At 36.1% G+C, this 21895-nt stretch overlaps 2 protein-coding genes across 2 annotated transcripts in view; one reads left to right on the top strand and one right to left on the bottom strand.

Annotated features, from left to right (window-relative positions):
- Positions 1-21795, top strand: USP38 (ubiquitin specific peptidase 38; the record flags this gene model as incomplete). The annotated part of the gene is made up of 10 exons (XM_085313154.1): positions 1-676; positions 1657-1792; positions 4144-4273; positions 4532-4633; positions 7620-7778; positions 9281-9474; positions 10149-10242; positions 10979-11085; positions 12187-13537; positions 18625-21795. Coding segments are annotated over 10 exons (3111 nt in total), but the record flags the coding sequence as incomplete, so codon positions are not given.
- INPP4B (inositol polyphosphate-4-phosphatase type II B) overlaps positions 1-21895 on the bottom strand; it is a 467312-nt gene that overhangs the window by 386315 nt on the left and 59102 nt on the right. The window lies entirely within an intron of this gene.

Genomic DNA, 21895 nt, shown 5'->3' with positions numbered 1-21895 from the left:
ATCCTGGAGGGCCTGGTGAGCTCGTCGCACCCGCTGCCGCTGAAGCGGGTGATCGTGCGGCGGGTGGTGGAGTCGGCGGAGACGCCGCTGAGCCAGGCGCAGTGCCGCGCCATGTTCGCGCTGAGCACGCGGCTCGTGCTGCAGGGCCCCGACGCCTTCCAGCGGCAGGTGGGGCGGCAGGTGCTGGAGGCCTACGGCCGCCACCACCGCGCCGAGTTCGAGGCCTTCTTCAACCGCGGGCTCGTCCTGGGCCTGCTGCAGCGCGGCTACGGGCAGCTCAGCGGCCGCGACCCCGCCATCCTCGACTACATCCAGGCCGGGCTGCGCCTCATCATGAGCTGCCCCTCGGTGCTGGAGCTCTTCGAGCTGCTGCAGGTGGAGGCGCTGCGGCTGGTGTGCGAGCGCCCGGCGCCGCCGCTCTGCGCCCGCCTCTGCCAGCTCCTGGGCGACTTCCCGCAGTGCCTGCCCCGCGGCAGGAAGCTCTCGCTCGCCTTCTGCCAGCAGCTGGTGCGCAGCATCGCCCACTTCCAGAGCCAGGGCGCCCGCGAGGCCGAGCTGCGCCTCTACGTCTCGCAGGTGACGCAGGTGAGCGGGCTGCTGCGCAGCGTCTGGAAGGCCGAGCCCGACACGCTGCTGCCCTCCCTGCAGGAGCTCTTCGCCGTCATCTCTGCCGCCGGTGAGCAGGGGACGGGATGGCACGGGACTGGGCTGGTGAGCAGCGGCCTAGAAAACAACAGACGGCTGAGGCAGCCAGGTGTCCGCTTCACGCAGCCTAAAGCCGTTGGGAGCTCTCCCGAGTTGCGCTTCTCTGGTGGTCCAGCAAGCAAAGCAGTTGGTTGCTTTGAAGTGAAAAGGCAGCGGGGGGAATGGCAGTTTATTTAGGATTTGCCGTATGTATCTGGCAGGTCTTCACGTTGCAACCCTTTCAGTGATATTTAGGAACAGTATTTTTTGTGCTCCTCTAGGAGAGAGAAAAACTCYTTCAATGTCAAAATTTATTTCTCAYGTGTCATTTCTTCCAGAAATTAGCTTAGGCCTCAGCACTGTTCAGTCTGTGAAGCTGAGTATATGTAAAGCTCTATATAAAARTCATACATTGCAGGAACAATTAATCTCCTGAGTTATTCAGATGAGATTATAAATTGGTCCTTTCTGACTTTAAAAAAAAATCCATTTATTACTGTAGTTGTTCACATTGGAAATTGCCTTTGCAATTGAAAGAYCTAAAAAACTTAACATTAAAACACCGTATCTTGTCATAAATGATGCAGTTTGTGGATATTCTTGAGATAAGACACATGAAATGCCTGCTTCAGTGGATCCCTAGTCTTTAGCATAAAATACAACAAACAGTTGTTTAAAGATGTATTTTACTCATTGTTAGAATGAAAAACGCTTCTCAATTCTTTTGGAGGTGGAGGAGGAAGTTGGCAGACTGTTACTTTCTCAGATGGTTATTAGACCAATAAAAAGAGCTTGTAATTCGGTGTTCTTCATATGCTTAATCCGTTCAAGCCTTTTTATTTTGTGATGTGTAGAATAGACTCATTGTATCAAAACTTCACAGCTACAGTGAAGTCTTAGGGTAGGAAACAATGCATTGCTCTTTCTGTGGGGGTTTCTTTTTGTTTCTTAAAGCATGTCTTGTTATTATAGATACTTCATTTGAACCTTCTGTTGCACTGGCAAGTCTTGTACAGCACATACCATTACAGATGATTACGGTGCTCATCAGGAGCCTTACTACAGATCCAAATGTGAAAGATGCAAGTATGACTCAAGCTCTGTGCAGGTACTGTTTTTCATTGTAAAGAGGAGAAGGTTTTTTGTTTTTTTTTTTGTTTTTTTCCCTAATTCTTGCCTTCTGGGAAGTTATTTGTCACCTAAGTTCTGTTTAGAAGTGACAACAACATCCACCTTTTAAAATGGCATTCTAAACAATGGTGTTCGGCATGTTAGGCTAGCATATTTCTGATGTCATGGCTGTTACTGCCCAGGTTTCAGTTTAAGGTTGCTGCCTTCACTGCAAATGTGGTTTCTTTCTCATGCTTTCCAAGGGCAGAATGAAGAGGGTTAAATAGAAACTAAGAGGAAACTAGCTGGATTCCTTTTAGATATCACATTATGTTTAGATCTTCCACTTTGTGGGAAACACCTTAAACTAGGAAACCTCACTGGATTTATGGTTATGCTGAGACCCAATGCCTTCCTCAAAAAATCAACTCTTTGCTTTTTCAAGAAGCAGAGTGGCTCRCTCATATGCTTATCTCATCCATCATCATCATCTCCTGTGAAGAGAGAAAACAGTTAGAAATGGGCTTTACTGATTTCTACTTAGGTATCTTTGACTTTTCGGTACGATTCGCGGGGGACTGCTTCTCTTTCTGTCTTCACTCAAGCCTTCAAAAGTTTCTTGGATGTTTTYGGAATGATAGAAGAAAGAGGAATGATATAAAAGCTGCATATCATGCTTGCTGTCACTAATCTAAGCATCAGCAAACAGTAAGGTTAGAATTATTTACAGACTGATTCAGGATTGCAAACTTGGTTAGTAGGTTTAGAAATGTGGATAATACCGGCCTTAGAAGAGTGATAACTGGAGAGAGGTTCAGACTTTCTTGAAGTTTTTTTGAATGTTTTTTCCCCCTAAGATCTGCAGAAGAAGCTCTTAACACACAGTTAAATAGAAGGCTTTTAGAAATCTTTTGGTTTTTTAAGTGCATTTTTAACTGAAAAAGATAGTTTGCTGTATTATTTTCAAAGTAGTTTTTGAACTGCATTCATGTGAGCACAGTTAGACTGTATCTTAGTATAATGCTGAGTTTTTTCACACTGAAAACATTTACCTAATTTACATGAAWTTGGAAAGTTGTTCCATTTGAGAATATAATATTAATATTTCTCTTTAATTGAAGCATATTGTTTGGAGCCTTTAAAAGAATCTGCTTGATTGAGCATATTTCAGCTAAGTTTGTGTGCCCAGTCTAAAATTAAAAGCTGGGAAGATCAGAAGGATTTTTCTGTACTTGCCAGTAATGTGTTAGTAGTTAAAATTTTATATTAGTATAATTTTAATACTTATGTTGTATTACCTGCTTCAGTGCAGTGTGGTAGTATAACTGCAGTTTTAGATTGGCTTGTTTGTATGCCTCTATTTAGGGGAGTAAGGCAGTGCTGAGCTTTGAGTATAACAGAAGCTGTTATTTTCAARTAAGAGCTGCCTCTTTAATACTAGCTGTGTTGAGGATTTTTTTTCTCTTGTTTTGGAAAGGGTGGTGTGTAGTCCTACACACCTTATCTCATTCAGTCTTTGAATTGATACTTGATTCAATTCACGTATCAATTCTGTTCCTCTAGTTCTGTTCCATGGAACTAACCTGTTAGTTACCTCTTGTTGCTTTTGTTTGTAGATACTCTCTTGTCAACACTGTATCCAGTTTCTTTTCTGCTCTTTTCTAGCTCTGGCTGTCTTTGCAATAATTGCTCATTCTCTTCTGGCTTTATTCTTGTAGAGATGACAATGCCACTGGAATGTCTGGAGCACCAAATAACAATGTTGTCATTGGGTTTGCATCATCTCCACAAGATGCAAATTAGCACTGCATTACGATACCATATGTGTCTTAGAATTGCTTTGACTGACTTGCTGGGTGCCTTAATTATCTGTTTAAGTTATCTGCTAATTCAGGATAGAAGGACTTTCTTTATACCTATTTCTGTTGTTCATCTTTATTTTTCAAAACTACACTTGTCTTCAGTAGTAATTTTTTGCTGGAAAACAGGTATGTGTTAGCTTAGTATCTGCAAAAACTGGGTTAACGTTCTTAAATGATAAGAATATCTGATATTTAATTATGTATGCTTACATATTTCAGTTTTTCTTTTCTATTTACTTTCAATGTATTAAATATATATTTATTAATTATGTAGCCAAGTGAGATGAGATATAACCAAATTTTCTTACTGCTTTCCTAACATCTTTGTATTACTACTTGTGAGTCTCTATGTAAATAGTTTAACTATTTTGGTAAGATGTATAGAATATTTTTTGTTGAGGCCAAGATAAATGGCATATTGGAGGTCAAGATAAATGGCATATTGTTTTATATATATACACATGTATATATTTATATTATCTTTCAGAATGATTGACTGGTTGTCCTGGCCTCTGGCTCAGCATGTGGAAACATGGGTGATTGCACTGCTGAAAGGACTAGCTGCAGTCCAGAAATTTACCATCCTCATTGATGTCACTCTGCTTAAGATTGAATTGGTATGTCCAAAAAGAATATTTGACGTGGGAAGAGAGGAAGAGGGATTTGCAGTAACTGTGCAATTGCATGGACTCTTTTGTACTACAATATATTTACCTTACTATCCAGCATAGAAGCGTTAAAAATGTCATATAACTTTCAGTTTTAGATAATGATTCTGTCTGATTCAAATGTATCTCCATTTGGAATATGTTTACATTTTTATAGGAATTTCAYGTTCTAGATTTACTTATTTATTTATTTATATTCTTTTAAAGGTCTTTAATCGACTTTGGTTTCCTCTAGTGAGGCCTGGTGCTCTTGCTGTCCTTTCCCACATGTTACTTAGTTTCCAGCATTCTCCAGAGGCTTTTCATTTGGTAAGTTACTAACAAATCATTTTCAGWTCTTTGAAGTGCAATTCATGTGTAAATTCTAAAGTGGGTCCAAAGAGAAATAAAGTTGATGCACTTAGATTTCATGTTTGTTTCAAGGTTCCAGAATTAGATTTTTCTGTTTCAGACCATTAGGCTTTCTAACGTCCAGGTCCAGCCACTTAACCTATAACTAGGAACAGTGCCTTGTTCCTCTTGGTATGTGCATACTTATAGCTTATACTTATTCTATACTTATAGAATGTTGYCTGGGGACAACATTCTGTCTTGAACCACATACCTCTGGAAAGCCATTTTAGGTGGTGTGAAGTCTAAAACTGAAATTCGTCTAGCTGGAATTTCAAGCAAAACTATTTGAGGAAAACGGATAAGCAGTTATACTATCTGTTATGTGCTACCTAGTCATCTGGATAGGTGCATGAGATAATGAAGTACTTCACTTTAAGAAAGCTACACTGTCTATATTTTGATGTATGAATTGGCAAACTGAAGGGTGCTGGGTTTTTTTATGGCCACTCTTCAAAATGCAGTTCTAGATGCTAGATAGTTCTAGATTCAAAATGCAGTTAGCACATACTAGAGTGTGATGATGGTTGTTTAAATTCTTACGATGAGATGTGTATAATGYTTTTCCTGTTTTCAAACTCAATGTTTAGCTTTAAGTTGCTTTTAGATGGAATACAGGTCTTTCAGCCTTCTCTATAAGAACAACCTGGCACACAGCTTCTCTAAGTTATCTCAAAGGCTCTTAGACTTGAAGAGATCTCAGATTATTTGCTTTGATTAATGTCAGAATAGCTGCCTTATGCCTGATTACAGTGATTACAGTTTTGGAGTGTTGTGCTTTTTTTTTTTGTTTGTTTTTTTTTGTTTGTTTGTTAATGACATAAGTCTTAAGGTTCTCTGTCCTTCCTCTGCTTCTCCAATCTTGGCCTAGGATAGAAAACTGAATCATAAAGGAAACAGCCAAGTAGCCTTGAATATGCTCAAAAAGTAAATATTTTTTGTATTTACTGTCTTGCTTTTCTTCCCTATTCCTAAAAGAGACAAAACATTCATGTGAAAAATGTCAAATATGAGACAGATAGAAAATTTCGTCCAAAAATAGGCATTTGCTTTTGTAAGGAAGAAAATCTGCGATAGGCTGCATGCAGTGTTGCCTAAACATCTGTCTTCAAAGCTTCATCRTGACTGTTTTCTCTCTGTTTTAAACAAACTTCTTCAGTATCATTTTGGGGAGTTACTGCTTTAATTTAGTTTCCTGTCTATCATATTCTCCTGCGCTTAAGCTACTTGTGTATTTTGTTTTCAGTTCTACATTTAGACCGTTTATTATGAATAGAGATTTGGTAATATAACTGAATTTATTTTGCGATGTATCTGAGACAACTTCATTCCCTATTCTTKAGTGTTTTTACATGAGTGACTTTGTAACAAACACGAGACATTCTGTCTTGCTTTTATGATGTGTAACTACCACAGTGTGATATGTTAGAGTTCTGTGAAATTCTAAACTCTATTGAAGTACGAAATTTTGATTCAACCTCAGCCAAAAGTGGTATTTCTGTATATAAACAAAGTGTAATTTTCTCTTTTATGCAGTACACTGTAAGTAAGAATTTGATTCTTAATTTGAGAGAGCTGACAACCTGTACTTTTTCTACTCTTCCTCTGTGCTGTCTCTGTGCAAAATTGTCACCTCTTACTTCTAGTTTATACAGATTTAATTCCTGGAACTCAATAGTTCAGGTGAAAATGAACTCATTGCTGTGTACCTACTTTTGTAAAGTGAGAGAAGAGAAATTTAAATTGCAGCTTTCACTATTGGCTCTGTAACACATTGAGCTTAAGAATCTTGTATTTTAGTTTTTATAACAATGGATACTTCACTAACCAAAAGAACAGGGTTTATTTCTCTGGGATACAAAATTATTCCTATACTTACAGGAAAAAATGATGTTTGAAAAAGCAGCAGGTGAATATTTTGCACCTGGCCCTTATACTTTGGTGATTTGGAAGTGTATTAGTTCGTGTAATTGGCATATGTTTCTAACATGATAATATTCTTATTTCTGTTTTATAGTTCGTGTCCTTACTACAGAATAATTTGTGAGCTAACTTATGATGAGAAATGATTCCATCCATTTCTTCTGAAGTTAATCTATTTTAAACACCTAGAAACTGGAAAAGGTGTCTAAAATATTCTGATTCACGCTGAGAAGTCCCTACTTTTGTGGCTTGCATTGAAATAACTCTCCACTTGATATTTTTTAAGACTAATACAAATAAGTCTTTAAAAAAAATGCATCGTAAATAAGCGCTATGTTTAAATTGGAGCAGGGGGAGGAGGTAGGGTCAACATTACTATTTAAAATGAGGCATAAAATAAATGAATTGAACTTATCCTGAGATGGATTAGCATTCCCATGTTTTTTTGTTTTGTGTTTTTTTATTTTTTATTTGGAGAAAATTACCATCTTGGATGGTAGTTCTCACTAGGTGGAGCTGTGAACCAGTTTCCAATAGGAAATAGGATGAATGTATTCATTTGCTTCAGATCCAAAGCATTAGATTCTGTTAAAATTGAGAGCTTTTGTTTTAAAAGCTATATCCATGAAATTAAAGCTGGACACTGAGCTGGTATTGGTGGCACAAAAGCAAAGTGTTTGTGGTAATAACCCTAATAAGATGTGTTCCTCGGACATTTGACTGCTTAAAATTCTAACATTCCTTTTCTAAGTTCACAAAGTTCCAAAACTGTGGGCTGTTTGAAAAGTTGTCATGGGTAAAGAGTAATGCATACTTTTTCGCAGTCATGGTTTCTCAACCATTTCTATATAAGGATAAGAAGCTCCTTGTCATTTGACATAGGTAAAACAGTAAAGTTGTTTGTAGAAAAACAAGACTGGAGAAATGCAATTGTTGTGTAACTTTTTTTTCTTCTTTTTTTTTCTTCTTTTCCCCTGTTTAGATTGTCCCACATGTGGTCAGTTTGGTTCACTCCTTCAAAAGAGATGGCTTGCCTTCCAGTACAGCTTTTCTGATGCAGCTGACTGAGTTGATACACTGTATGATGTATCATTATTCAGGATTTCCAGAGCTTTATGAACCCATTCTGGAAGCTATTAAGGTATAAAAGCAATGCAAGGGCAGTGGGATTTTTGTTTTGTTTTGCTTAAATATGAAAACTAGAATCCCATAAATTTGATGTCTTTAGAACTTCTACTAGCAGAATTAACCACACAATCTAATGTCAATTCTGTGATTAAAATATTCCAGAAGAACTGTACTGAATGTATTTTATGAATCATTATATTTGCTACATGAGATGATTATAGCAGACTTTAAGAAAAGCCTGAAATGAGGTTGGTTCTTAAAAATCTAACCTAATTTCTTCTGCCTCATTTAACTATGAATATATTTTTGCTAGTTTTCTTTTCTAGGCATTTCATTTCAACCAACACTGGAAACTGTGTAACTGTTAAAAGTTACAATCTGTCTTGTTTGATGCAGCAAAATGAAGCTGTGGTTATCCAGACCTTAAATGCTTTTTTCTTTTTCTGTTACCTTGCAGCTAATATATCTCCTCTTGAGTGTTTTTTTTTTTAGCTCATTTCATATTCATATCTCTTAATGCTAGCAAACTTCTGAGTGACATAAATACTCTCAGCAATTCCTTATTCTGTGTCACTTGTTATGATGCAGCTTCTTACGTAAGCTTGGAGCACTGATAGCATTGAAGAGATTTGCTAACGTTCTAAGTAGAATTCTGAATGATGTTAAAACAGAGAACGATATCTCTTAAATATACAGAAACGTGTTGAACTCTTAAGAAGGTCTCTAAGAGAGTATGGCAAGTATTAATGGAAAGAAAGTAGGTAGTGGGGGTAAAATAAGGAAGAGGAAATATGAAGTCCCTAAAAGGTAAGGATTTTCTTTGTATCTTTTCGAGCTAGTTGAAGGGCAAGAAGAGAATATGGTCTAGATTATGGTGTATTTGTTGAGCTCAAAAAAAAAAAAAATGCTACATCTTAACACTGAAGTGAATATTGCTTGCATCTATGGGTAAAGCATACTGACCTGTGCAAAATTCTGCATTTTTTTTTAAGAGATTAACTTAAAAATGCCTAATGTACATATTTAAAAAACAGATAATGCTGCCTGTTTTTATAGCAGTAATATTGCAGTCAGATGTTTTGAGGCTTAAAAAAACCTATTCATTTCATTCTGAGTATTTTGAATTTTTATTCTTATCCTTGCATTTTCAGGGTCTATTAATGCATGAAATTTGAGAATCCTTTTTTGATGGCAAAAAGATTTCATGAATACACAACTCAAAGGTTGCCACCAACCCTTATTCCTGTAATATGAGAGTTGACAGAATCAGCCTTGAAGAAGAGGGTTTTTTGGCATAGTACATTGCATTAGCCTTTGACTGGCCAGACATTTGTGCTCTGGGTATTCTCAAAGGCTTTTGCAACATGTATCTTCTAGGCTAGAAGGGACAGCAAGARCCTAAAGGAGAATGCAAGCTGTCAGAGCAAGAGAGGACATAAAAGACTGCTGGATGGAAGTACCTATTATAAAAACAAATACAAAAACCTATTAAGTGTGTTAATGTTTCTCTTGTAGGAACTACCCAAACCCAATGAAGAGAAGATTAAGTTGATTCTCAGTCAAAGTGCCTGGACTTCTCAATCCAGTTCTTTGCCATCGTGTTTATCTAGACTTTCTGGAAAATCTGAAACTGGGAAGACTGGTCTAATTAATCTAGGAAATACTTGTTACATGAACAGTGTTATTCAGGCACTTTTTATGGCTACAGAGTAAGTCCTTTTTACCAACTGTTTTCATTGCAAATTAACTATTGCAGTAGTCTTGCTTGTCACAGAATGTAAACGTGTCCTGGGTCACTCAGCTTCTTAGCAAAAATTCATAGGGTTTCTTGGCAGATAGTTACTGATTGCTTTGTTAAAATCGAGCTCTGTGGAATTGCCATTTTAGCCATAAAAAGTTGTGTTGATCCCTTCTGTCCAGTATAAGAAAATACATGCATCGAACTAATGATAGTTTTTTAATGMCGGTTCACTTCCAAGTTTGATTTCTTCAGTATCTAAAGTTTCAATAGTRTGTCTTTCTTCTAGATGCCAGGCAAATCTTTTTCTTTCCCTCTCCCCCTTTTTTTCCTTACTTGCTCCCTGTAAAAGTTAAGTGATGCTTTTCTTGTAATCTGGAAGCTGTTAAGGGAGGGGGGAAGAGGGAGAAAAAGTTTTGTCTGTCTTTAGTCCCTTCTTCTCCTTTTAAATGTTTAAAGAGACATGTTTTTGCAATAAGTTAGTTCTTGCTGTACAGTAGTTTTACACATCTGCACTAGAGCTGAATCCAGACTTTGAAGGGAAGTGTTATATGTTTTGCTTACCATCAGATTGAAGTAGTTGTTGGAATGATACTACATTGTTTTTAGAAACCTATTGGTAAACTAATGTCCCTCTCTTTTCAGTTTCAGGAGACACGTTTTATCTCTGAATCTAAATGGATGCAATTCACTAATGAGAAAATTACAACATCTTTTTGCATTTTTGGCCCATACCCAGGTATGTCAGTTTATTGCATCTGCTGTTTTAAAATCTAAATCTGAATACCAAAACCTACCCACAATCTTTGTAATGCCACAGGAGTACTTTGAATATATTAAAATGCTGATATGATAGATTTGGAGGACAATGAGTCTACCTCCAGATCATCAGAKGATATTGATGGACTTGGAGAAACCTGTATTTCATAAGCAGAAGTAGCACGTTGGTGTTCTCTCATTTTTATAAAAAGGCTGCGGGGGTTTTCTTTGAGGAGCTAAAATGAAAAATCCAAAYAAGACCTGACTCAATATGCAAGCTGATGTGTAACTTTCTAGGAAAAACTATGACACTCTGCAATGATTTTTACATTAAATTTCATTATAGTCCAAGTTCTAAAATAAACTTCCTTAAATGAAATGCCAAAAACATTTTTTAAGCTTGCCAGCAAGACCASTAACAGCTGCTAGGCATAACATATGCTTTATGCTCACTATGCATTTAATATTTGCCTGCAGGTTCAACTACTTTTATCTTTGTACTAGAAGTGATAACTACAAAATTAATAGCTAATACTTGTCTTTCTCCTTTTATTTATAAATTGGAATTTACATGTTTACATGTACCTCATGTGCCATACAGTTCCTTTAGAATGATGTAGTTCAAAGTTCAGCTGTCAATATCAAGATAATACAACCAATTTTTAAAGTAAAGCTGATGTATTTTGTATATTGTCTATTTTCCCTCACCCTAACAGAGGGAGGCATATGCACCTAGAATTTTCTTTGAGGCTTCTAGACCGCCATGGTTTACTCCTCGATCTCAGCAGGATTGCTCAGARTATCTCCGGTTCCTGCTAGACAGGTACAGTTATCATGATGTTACTGGAAATGAATTCACCATTTTACCATGTAAGGTCAAACTTTTAATTAGGAGCAGTCAACTATAATTCCACTGTGTGAGTGGGATTCAGTAATTCTAGGCCTGGTTTCTGGCCATGTCTTATTTTCTGTATRGTCCTGTGAATCACTTCTTTTTGTCCATTTTGTCTGTGGTACCTACTCGTCTTTATATAATCCAAGGCAGGTTATAAYGGTAATTCTCCATTTTACAAACTTATACTTGGATGTTGGTTATGTTAGAGTCATGGTGTCACTGTGAAATTCATGTGGTTGCTGAAAACAGTTCAGTCAGGCATCTGGAATTTTATGTTGGTGTAGACACCTATATTTCATATAGATCAAGTAAGTCATGAAGAGACATATATACATCTATAACTAGTTTAATACATAAATGAATTAACTRTGGCACAGATAAAATAACAGAAAATATTAGTAGACCTCTTAATTTCAGCTTGCTGAGTATTTTGCTGAGACTTGGCATAAGCAGTATTGCTTCATGAGACATTCTGCTTTTGGAGAAGTTTGTCTCAATCATGAAATATGGTCTTTTTTATCTAGCCACCACCCCTTTTTTTTGTTTTGTTTTTTTCTTCACATAGTTTCAGTTTCTTGGCTATAAAATCCTGACCTTTTTGTTTCCTTGGAAATGGTCTGGCACAATATAAATAGTTGCGTGTTCTCTTACAAAATCTGACGTACAGAACCAGTCAACTGGAGAACTGATTATTAAGATAATGTAAAGATATATAATAGAAATGTTGTTTGTTAGATGTTTTAAGTACTTACTGTTGCTCATAGTATTTTCATTGTGTTCTGTTCCAGATAATGAAAGGCACATAGAAYGCCTGTATGCTTCACCCATACTTTTTTTTGGATAGTACTAAACTATGCAGTTCAAATTGCTTTTATAAACAATAATAAATTCCCCTTTGTATATAAGAAACTTCTACCTGCTTAAACATCTGTATACTTCAGTATAACTAGAAAAAGAGTCTTAAGTGGTTCAGCAGTATTTGTTTAGAATGTAGTACAGCTATTTGGGTTTCTTTCTCTTTGTCTTCAGGTTGCACGAAGAAGAGAGAACCTTGAGAGCGCTGTCATCAGCAAAGACTGCTGAAAGTATAATGAATGAAGAGTCCCAGTCACAAGAAACTATCCATAAAGCCCAGCTGTTTGCTGAAGCACCTTATACAGGAAGTGAAGAGAGAACTTTGATAGAGAAAATGTTTGGAGGAAAACTCAAGACTAGTATATGCTGTTTAAACTGCAAAAGTACTTCTCAAAAGGAAGAAGCTTTCACAGATCTCTCTCTAGCTTTCTGTCCTCCAGCTGCCTTGGAGAATCTTGGCCCCAAATGTATGGAACATTCTGAAGTGAGAGATGATTACGTGGTACAAAGTAGTACTTCAGCATCCAATGCTGCTGAAGAAACAACTCTCAATAATTTGGAAGTAAATGGTGGATGTGACACAATTATGAATGAAGGAACCATAAAAAATTTTTCTACTGAGCCAAACTCTGAGAATACTGCAAATTCTGAACTCAACAAAGTTCAAGATAATAGCGATATATCTCAGAGGCTAGTAGGTAAAAATACTCCATCAGTTACAGACTTACTGAATTATTTTCTGGCACCTGAGATCCTCAGTGGAGAAAACAAGTATTATTGTGAAAAGTGTGCCTCTCTACAGAATGCTGAGAAAACTATGCAAATCATTGAGGAACCTGAATACCTCATTCTCACTCTTTTGAGATTTTCGTATGATCCAAAGTGTCATATAAGGCGCAAAATCTTGGACAATGTGTCTCTGCCACTTGTTTTGGAACTGCCAGTCAAAAGAGCAACATCTCCTCTAGCTGTAGTTTCAGGAGGTTGGTCTGTTGATGTTGAGATTTCTGATATTGGAGAAAATCTTGCTAAAAAACTGAAGCCCTCAGGTGCTGATGAAGTGACCTGCCCACAGCTGGTGCCCTACATGTTAAGCTCTGTGGTGGTGCACTCTGGTGTATCCTCTGAAAGTGGACATTACTATTCTTATGCTAGAAATGTAACTGGTTCAGGGCCCTCAGGACTGTGCCACCAGTCTAAAGCTCTGTCTTTAGTTTCTTCCCAGAATAACTTGTTGGCAGAGGAGAGTTCTTGTACTGTTCTAGAAAATGAGCTAGACACTGAGATGCCAAAAGAATGGTTTCTGTTCAATGACAGCAGAGTGACATTTACCTCATTTCAGTCAGTCCAGAAAATTACCAGTAGATTTCCAAAGGACACTGCTTATGTTCTGTTTTACAAAAAGCAGAATAACACCTGTGGCTTCAGTACCAGTTCAGCGAACGGACTCTGGATAAATGGAGACCCTCCCCTACAAAAAGACCTCATGGATGCAATTACAAAAGATAACAAACTATACTTACAGGTAAGATGGGAATAGTATGCGAAGAGCAGTCTCCTTAAGACTGGCAAGAGACAGTTTTAAAAAAAGAAGAATGTAGTTTTTAAGTGTTCTGGTATATTGATCTTGCAAATMACTAATCTTGCTTCCCTCTTGGTGTTGCTAGACAGGTTTCATAGAAAAGTTAATCACAGCTGTTATTGTTAGATGGGAAGCATAAGAGAAACATTTGAAACTTTGTTCTGTTTTAAAGAGACTTTTTAAAAGTGGAGATGCTCAAATGGGTCCTTTGATTATTGTAAAGCCCGTCTTGCGCAGAATTACAAACTGCTAGTTTTCTCTTTCATTGCCATTCTTAAATTACACTAAAGTAGCTGAAGTGTATTAAATACTACTTAGCAGCATTCTTGTCAGCCCATTTTAACTTGTGAGTGACGTTTTATTTGTAAAACTAGGTTAGAATCACTAAAATGTTAAGACCAGATGCTAAAGTCAACTTTTTCTTCCCTGCTCGTGCTGGTTTCCTCCTTGGACCAGTGCTGCCAGCCTCGCATCCCCTGAGCTTTGTGAAAATACTGCTGTTTACTTATCTAGGTGTAGTCACCTCTTAGATTGTTGATACAAAGGACACGGCTCTCCACAWTAAAACATGGTTTGTTTTGAGCCTTGCTGCTATGTTCAGACTGTGTAACAATAAAGTTGTTTTACTGAATGTTTTTTTGATGGGTTAAGCAGTTTCTATAAGAGTTTCACAGAGTTTAGCTGTAGAGAACTGTGCATTTAAATTGCGACTTGTTTTCTGCTATTTTCAGACTTTGTGTTTAAAGCACTTATGTCCTAACCATCTCTTTTTATATGCCAGCTCTCTCCTCTGTACTGTACAGGGTAGTATAAAAYATGATGTCTTTAACAGCAGTCTCAAATAACTGTAATGTTTTCCAGTCAGAATTGCTGTGACTTCCATTAACATGTGAATGCTTTAATTGTCAAGTTACAAACTTAAAGCCAACATTTTGTTTTGAATTTTAGGTATATRATTACAACAGTATCTAGGCAATTGAATGATTAAATAAAACTAATTTTAAAAGTATGGAACAGAGAAAAGTTATACAACAACTTCTATGATATTCTAAACATTATTTTTTTTATATAAAGCCAAACACTGAACAGAGGAGTAGTCATCCATTCAGAATATAAAACCCAGTAACCACTCCTGTTTGTGTATTTACCTGTTGAATCCRGTTCTTGTAGTCACATATGCTCTTGTTATTAACAGATAGGTAGGTGAGTGCATAACAGACTTCTTTCCTATCTGAAGAAGTGTGCTAGCTTTATGAAGCATGCTACATTACTGGGATACTAAGAAAAATAATCAGCAGATAAGCAGAGTTATTCTGAAGTATGGTTTCCTGAATTAACTTTTTAAAGACCGTTTTGAGTCAATTCTTGGAATACAGTAGGAAGTTAATTATTCTAGGCCTTTTTGAATATTGCTGTACACCTAGAACCAGTGAAAAGTCAGTGTGATCTAAAAAAAATGGAACATCTATATGTTGTATATATATAAAAAATCAATGGCAATTTGACAGTCTCCCAAACAAAACTTTTCTCTGCGGGCCATTTAGCCTAAGTTATATAAAGTATATAAAATCACGTTATTTTATAGTTTACAAGTGAAAGACAAGTTAGTAATTTTTATTACTAGTGATTACAAATTACTCTTGAAAACCTTTCCCTACAGTTTAAAAACAAACAAACAAAAAAAGCCAAGCAAATACAGTCTCCTTAAAAGGAAAAACACTACTTTCCAAGGAGATTTTTTTTCCTACAATATTTTTTTAAATTTTGGGAGATTCTTTGATACTATTCTTCTTTGTATTGCTCTACTGCTGAGATCCTGTCCTTATCTTAAATGAGACTGTTTAGAAACGCTCAATTATCACCTTTCTCCTATTAATTCCAATACGGTGATTYACTGAATTAGGTTTTTGTTCTTTGAAAGGTCACATTATTGTCTAAACTGGTATTTTCTCAGTTACGTTAAAAATATATGTCCTGAGAAAACCTTTACTTTTTAAAATAAATGTTTTTAAAAAAATCTAATTGCTTTTTACTACTGCATACCTGTTTACCACATGGTAAACTAAAATACTTTAATTGCAAAGAAGAAAACCTGTAATATGGGTAGCTTCTACTTCAGTTAAATTTAARATCATATTTTGGGAACAAGTAGAAAGCAGGCAATAATGCTCTGCATTTTTTCTCAGTCCAGAGAACTCTATTGACTGTCAAGTTTTACTAATCTGATTTGCAGTATTTGTCAGGAGATAAGTATAAGCCACCTAAAAACATTCAATGTTTCTTTTGTATAAAAACATGAGTAATTGTAAAACAGTACTGTCACATGTTACACCAGAACAATTTAACATAGGTTAATATTAAGAGAATGTTTGCCTTGAGAGAAGAAGGGAATGTACTCTTTTTAGCAGAAACTACTGAACAGGAATAAAATATGGAAGATCAAAACTACTAAGTATTTAAATTTTTAGCATTGAAGACAGTAGTAGAGTGCTTTTTAAAAACAATTGTGCTCTGTCAAGAGGCTTTGATAATTGATAATTTGATTGGTTTTTCTGTATTTCTGTTGTGTGTGCATGCATATATATATGTGTGTGTGTGTGTATATATGTATGTATGTATCTTCTATTTATTATAGCAAATGTTTTGTACACAGTAACAATGAAGCTAAGATCATGAATGAGGCTTCTCCTCAATACATTATGGCTGCTACTAAACTGTATCTTTTTAAATAGTTACTCAGGCTGTATTTACAATTCATTTACATTCTGTACTAAATACAGTGTGCTCCTTTGATGGCTCCAGAGCTCTAGGAGAGTCATCCCTTGAACATAAGTTTGCAAGATCATATGTTGTTGCTGTTCAAAGTAGTGCTTCTCAGGAAACACACTTTGTATTTCCTCTGGGTAAGGAAGCCTAGTGATAACTGAATTACCTTACTGTTACTTACAGTATTGTTAAAGATACCAAATATAAAACATAAATGGATTAATTTAGCTGTATTACCTATGCCAAACACTTGTGCTTTTGAGTAACTACATCTGTGGGAAGACAAATTAAAATGTGTCAACGTTTCTAGCTGAATCAGGCAAAATATTCCTAGATGTAAGAATTCAGTGCTCTTTTTGGCTACAATTTGAAGACTGTTTTATTTAATACAGAGTAATCTGCAAACTTATTCCTGACATTTACCTAACAAGCTGTATTACAAAATAATGAAAAAACTCAACTGCTGAGGATGAAAAGGCCTAAGGTTGCCAGAAAAGTTCTCTGCAGGAAAGGAATTGGGGGTGGGAGTAAGGAAGGCTCCATTTCTCATTTGTTTCTGTGCTGCATTAAAACAAATATTTTCTAAAATTATATAAATGCAGTGTAGTGATTAGTAGTGATTATTCCACTGTATTAGTTTTGAGAATAAATTGTGTTCTAAACTGAACAGCTTTTGCGCCATAGTATTTCAGCTAAACAGTCTATTTACACAAAGCTTGTTATTTTATTCAAAAAATTATGCTGGATTCTGGTACTATAAGCAAGTTCTTTGTAATCCTTTGGTATCCCTAGTAAATTTAGTCTTGGACATGTCTTGTAGTTAACAGATAAATAAGAATTCACATGTTGCTGGAGATATTATAATACTATCTTTCAGGGACATGGCCAGCATTCCTGCATAGGCAATATCCTCCAAACTTTTATATATATGTGTGTGTGTGTGTGTGTGTGTGTGTATATATGTGTGTATAATTTGGGAATCACATATGTAGTTCGGTGCTTAGTTATACAATTTCAAACCTTGGCTTTCTTCTGAGAAGACAGTAATTTGAACCCGTAAGCAATATTTATAGCAGCTTTGAAAGTACATGGACAGGACTAAGTCTAGTGATTTCACTGTAGTGTAACACAGTCAGTCTTCCAGTTTGTGTCTGTGTTCCTTGCTTTCATCAGGAGGTAGAGAAGAAACAATTCAAGGTGACCTGTATAGTAGTTATCAAAACCCAGTTAAAATTTCTTCCCCTTGCCTTTAGGAAGTATGCAGTGACTAGTAGTCATGTGAAGAAGGGCATCAGTATGATCCTTAGCACCTGAATGCTTTGATACYGTTTCCTAAAGAAACGAAGCTTGTGCAGTTCTGCTGCCTCTCTTGTTCTGTTTTTCCCTCCCTTAACTTTTGAACTTGTTGGCCAATTTGAGACAGGGGTATTGGAGACAATGAATTACTGTAAGGTTTATGAAAGTGCTTAGCCAGAAAGAAAATAGTGTATGATATCCCCCATGAGGGAGGGGAAAGCCACCACTCTTCCCCTTATTAGACTTCTAAGAAACTGCAGAGGAGYTCAGCTAGAAGAAAGAAACTAGAAGGCTGTGCTTCCTTGTTTCTGCTACTCAGAGGTACTTTTTCCTTGGCTTTTCTAGCAGGTGATTCTGATATTTATGGAGTATTTGAGACTTCCTGAGCCATACTAATGTTATTAACAGGGTTAGCATAGCAATAACACTTGCAAGTTAAAAGGCCATATTGAAGGTAARCTAAATAGCTTGTTCACCTTTTTGCCTTTTATCCAGCTGTGTTGTTACCCTATGCAGTTGTTTCAGTGGAATTAAAAAGTGGCTTTTAAATAACTAACATTGATACARTAGTCTTGCCTTTTGGTTTGCCTACAAAGAACAAGGGCATCGTAAAGATAGTAGGATGAAATTCCATGTGAAGCTTATATCAAAATTTAATGTTTCATTAGCTTTTGATCAGCAATTTAATCCTTTAGTAACATCACATGTTACTATGAAATACAGTTTTAGCAAAAATTTATCAGATTTTAATTAAGATTCACATATATACCTGTTGACTTTACCTAAAGTTGTACATTTCAGATGGGCTGTGGATATCAAGTTCAACTTGTTCAACAAAGTAGCCTTTCTAATTTAAGAGTCTAGAAGTTAGTGATGTTGCTTTTAAAGCTGTTTTTTTTTCAAATTTACTGCAAGCAAACTTTTTAGGACTAAGGATTTTTTTTATTGTCTGCATTCTTTAATTTCAGGAGCAAGAGCTTAGTGCTCGAACACAGGCGCTGCAAGCTGCTTCAGCCTCATGCTCTTTCCGACCCAATGGATTTGATGACAATGATCCCCCAGGAAGTTGTGGACCGACAGGTGGAGGGGGCGGCGGGGGGTTCAGTACTGTTGGTAGATTGGTCTTTTGACTCTGAAGACAACCTGGAATACACTGGTTCCAAAGCAGCTTGTTACTGCTGAGGACAATTAAAATATTGAACTTTGTCAAATATTGTACCATGTTTTGAGACTTGATCCTTGTTGAATAACAAATGTTGGGGTTTGGGGTTTTTGTTTTGTTTTATTTGAAATAAATAAGCGCATCATGGAAAAAAACTACCTCTTAAAAATTCAGTTGCTTTTATAGTAAGATACGCTTGCCCAAAAGAGAGAAATGAAGATTTTTAAGTAGTTTCTAATGACACTGCAGTAAACTAAACAAATGCACTTATCAGTTTGTATCATCCCTGTCCACTGAATGAAGAAAGTTCATTTTTCGCTCTGACAGTGTTGCTTTATGTGGAGATCCTTTCAGGTAGGCTGAAATGACATACATAGTCTCCTACTCCATTTAAAAATCTGGTACCTTTAAGGATTTCCAGAGATGATGCAATCTTATAATGAAGGCAATAATTTAAAAAGTGACATGAAATTACTTTCCAGAATAAAAAATATTCAAATTCAATATATTTCCAGTATAAATATAAAGAAGAAAAAAAATTTATAAATGTTTGCTAAGTCATTTTCCAAAAAATGCATGTTCTGTAGGAGCACTGTTTTTAAATAGAAATTGTTAACTTTGTAGCATTTTTAATTGTTTGAGGATTTTTAAAATGATTTCAGGGAGTACATCTGCTGTGTATTGAAGGAAGAGATTCTGTATGTGCCTTGCAGTACTGTAACTTAAACTTTTTGAGGCTGCAGAACGGGGGAAAAAATTGTTAGTGATCAATTTTGTGTTGTCAGTATTAGAAATCAATACATTTTTGGCAAGCTAGTATATTTCCAGAAGTAAAATCTGGTAATTATAAATACAGTGAGTTTGTCCATTATTTTTAATTCAAATAAATATATCTAGTGAGCTACAGTTTCCCTGACCTATATTGCTAATAAAAAGCTGGTCATAAGTTCTGAGCTGTATTTGCAAAATGACAAATAGGCTACCTGTATTGATTCTAGCTGAGGATCTATGCCRTTAAGAGTTCTTTGAAGTTCTTGCATAAAAATCCTCATTGAAAACCAATGAGTTAAGTATCATGTTGCTCATATGCCTTCTGATTTTGCTTATAGTGAGAAGCTTCTGGTGAGTTCAGCTTATAACTGTCTCTGGAAGATCAAAACAATCTTGTCTATGGAGCAATGTTTGCTTGTTTATTAGGCTGACAAAGGTTTTAGTCTTGGCAGAAATAGAAACTTGATGTTTTGGATGTGTAATGATGATAACAGAGGTAAAGGAGTTACACTGTTGAATCTGGTGATTAATTTTTAACTTGAATAATCTTCTAGTGAAGTGGAAATTTATTTAAAGTATTTTTACAAAGTTCTCTGCTGTTTTGCTGTGTTTTTATTTTTAATTCTGTTAAGTGGCAAAATGCATCCTTACAAAGCATGCGAACCTTGCAGGTGATAGCTTCACTGTGCAAAATAGAGATTTCTCAGAAAAATCCTTTAAAAAGCAGAAAACAAGTTGAGAAAATGTAACCGTGTTCATATGGTATCAAATACATGGATTGTGGTCTGAAAAGTAACTTAGCTTTAGAACTGTTTTTGTATTAATGCTTAAACTATGTTATTTGTTTTGCTGTATGTTCAGACCTTCTTACTGCTCAAGAAAATCAGAACATGATTTTTTTATATTTTTTATTCTTTTTAATTGCTCCCTATCTTTGTTTTGGCAGTTCATAGTACCTTGACTTTGGCCTATGCTTTCGTTGCCTTTTCAGTTTTAGGTCTCTGAAGCAGATGTTCAGCTGTGGAAATTTGGAATGTTATGAGACTAGCATGAAGAACAATCTCATTTCATTTGTTGGGTGAGGTCTTTTTGAAAGCTCACTTTGCCTTGAGATTCTGTAAAACATTTTTTTTAATTTATTTATTTCCTCTTGGGCTTCTCTGCCAGTTAGCTCTGGTTTTAAAATGTTTTTATGGCAAGTTTTATTTGGCTTTTTTTTTTCCAAGTTATAGGAAGGACCCATCAAAAAGCCTTCTAGTTTTTGTATTATAATGAGAGTATTTTATTTCTCTTTATCATTTTAGTGTTCATTTTAAAACACCAGTACATAGAAGCAGGAGAAACTAGTTTTACTCTATATGAAATAACAATTTTGTAAAGGTCAGTTTTGTTTTTCTGTTTTCGTAGTAAAAATACAAATTACGTAGCCTTCCTAAAAATAACTTGTGGCATGAGTTTGTATACCTCTTATACTATATCTATTTTGTGAGCTTTTAGAAAGCTTTCTACACCCTTGTTTGTTTGTTCTAAATTAGGTGTTAAATATGGAAATTTTATATCAGAGTAATGCCAGTAGGGTTGGATCTGGTAAAGTGTAAAGTGAAGGTATGTCTCAGCCTGAAAATATCTTGTTGTTTTTTTTTTTTCCTGGCTGACTTTTATTGACCCAGTTATTTTGGGTCTTACAAGTAGATTTTAAAGGTCAAAATAAATATTTGCAAGTCTGCCAGCTGACTTAAACCATCGTAAACAGATTCGTGCTTGAGGTGGAAGTGTTCACGAAAGCCAGAGAAAGCAGAGAAGTAGTCATACTCAAAACGTACACTTTCTGTCATCATTTCACATGAAATAATAGTAATGGTACTGCAGGCTTCTGTCATCTGGATCTAGTTAGTATCAGTGGGGGAATCAACGTACATGTGGTACTTCAGTTTCTGCCACCTGTGAATGTATGCTGGATGGTTGGTTTGTTTGACCTTTCTGGCTCCATTCTGAATTTGTTTTCCATCTAACTTGATCCAGTAGAAAGATACAAAATACATGACGCTGTTTCTGAAGCTTAACTTTTTTTACTGCATTGTTTCATGAAGATATGCAATTGTACCAAACTCAAGGATGATACATGTGTTCTTTAAAATCGTATTTCCTTTTAACAAGGCATGCTCTGTTCTGGTCTTTGTTTTAATGGTCTGTGAAGTTCTATTAACTTTTTTCCGTACAGTTGATTTTGTACAATTTTCATGTGGAGTATTGCAGCAGATTGCTATGAATGTCACGTGCATAACAAATGATTACAGTAACTACAA

This window comes from Rhea americana, unplaced genomic scaffold (assembly GCF_003343005.1).
Source record: "Rhea americana isolate MKP2758 unplaced genomic scaffold, rheAme1 scaffold_38, whole genome shotgun sequence".
Lineage (NCBI taxonomy): Eukaryota > Metazoa > Chordata > Aves > Rheiformes > Rheidae > Rhea > Rhea americana.
Note: the sequence above shows the minus strand (reverse complement) of the source record. Positions and strands in the feature narration are given on the sequence as shown.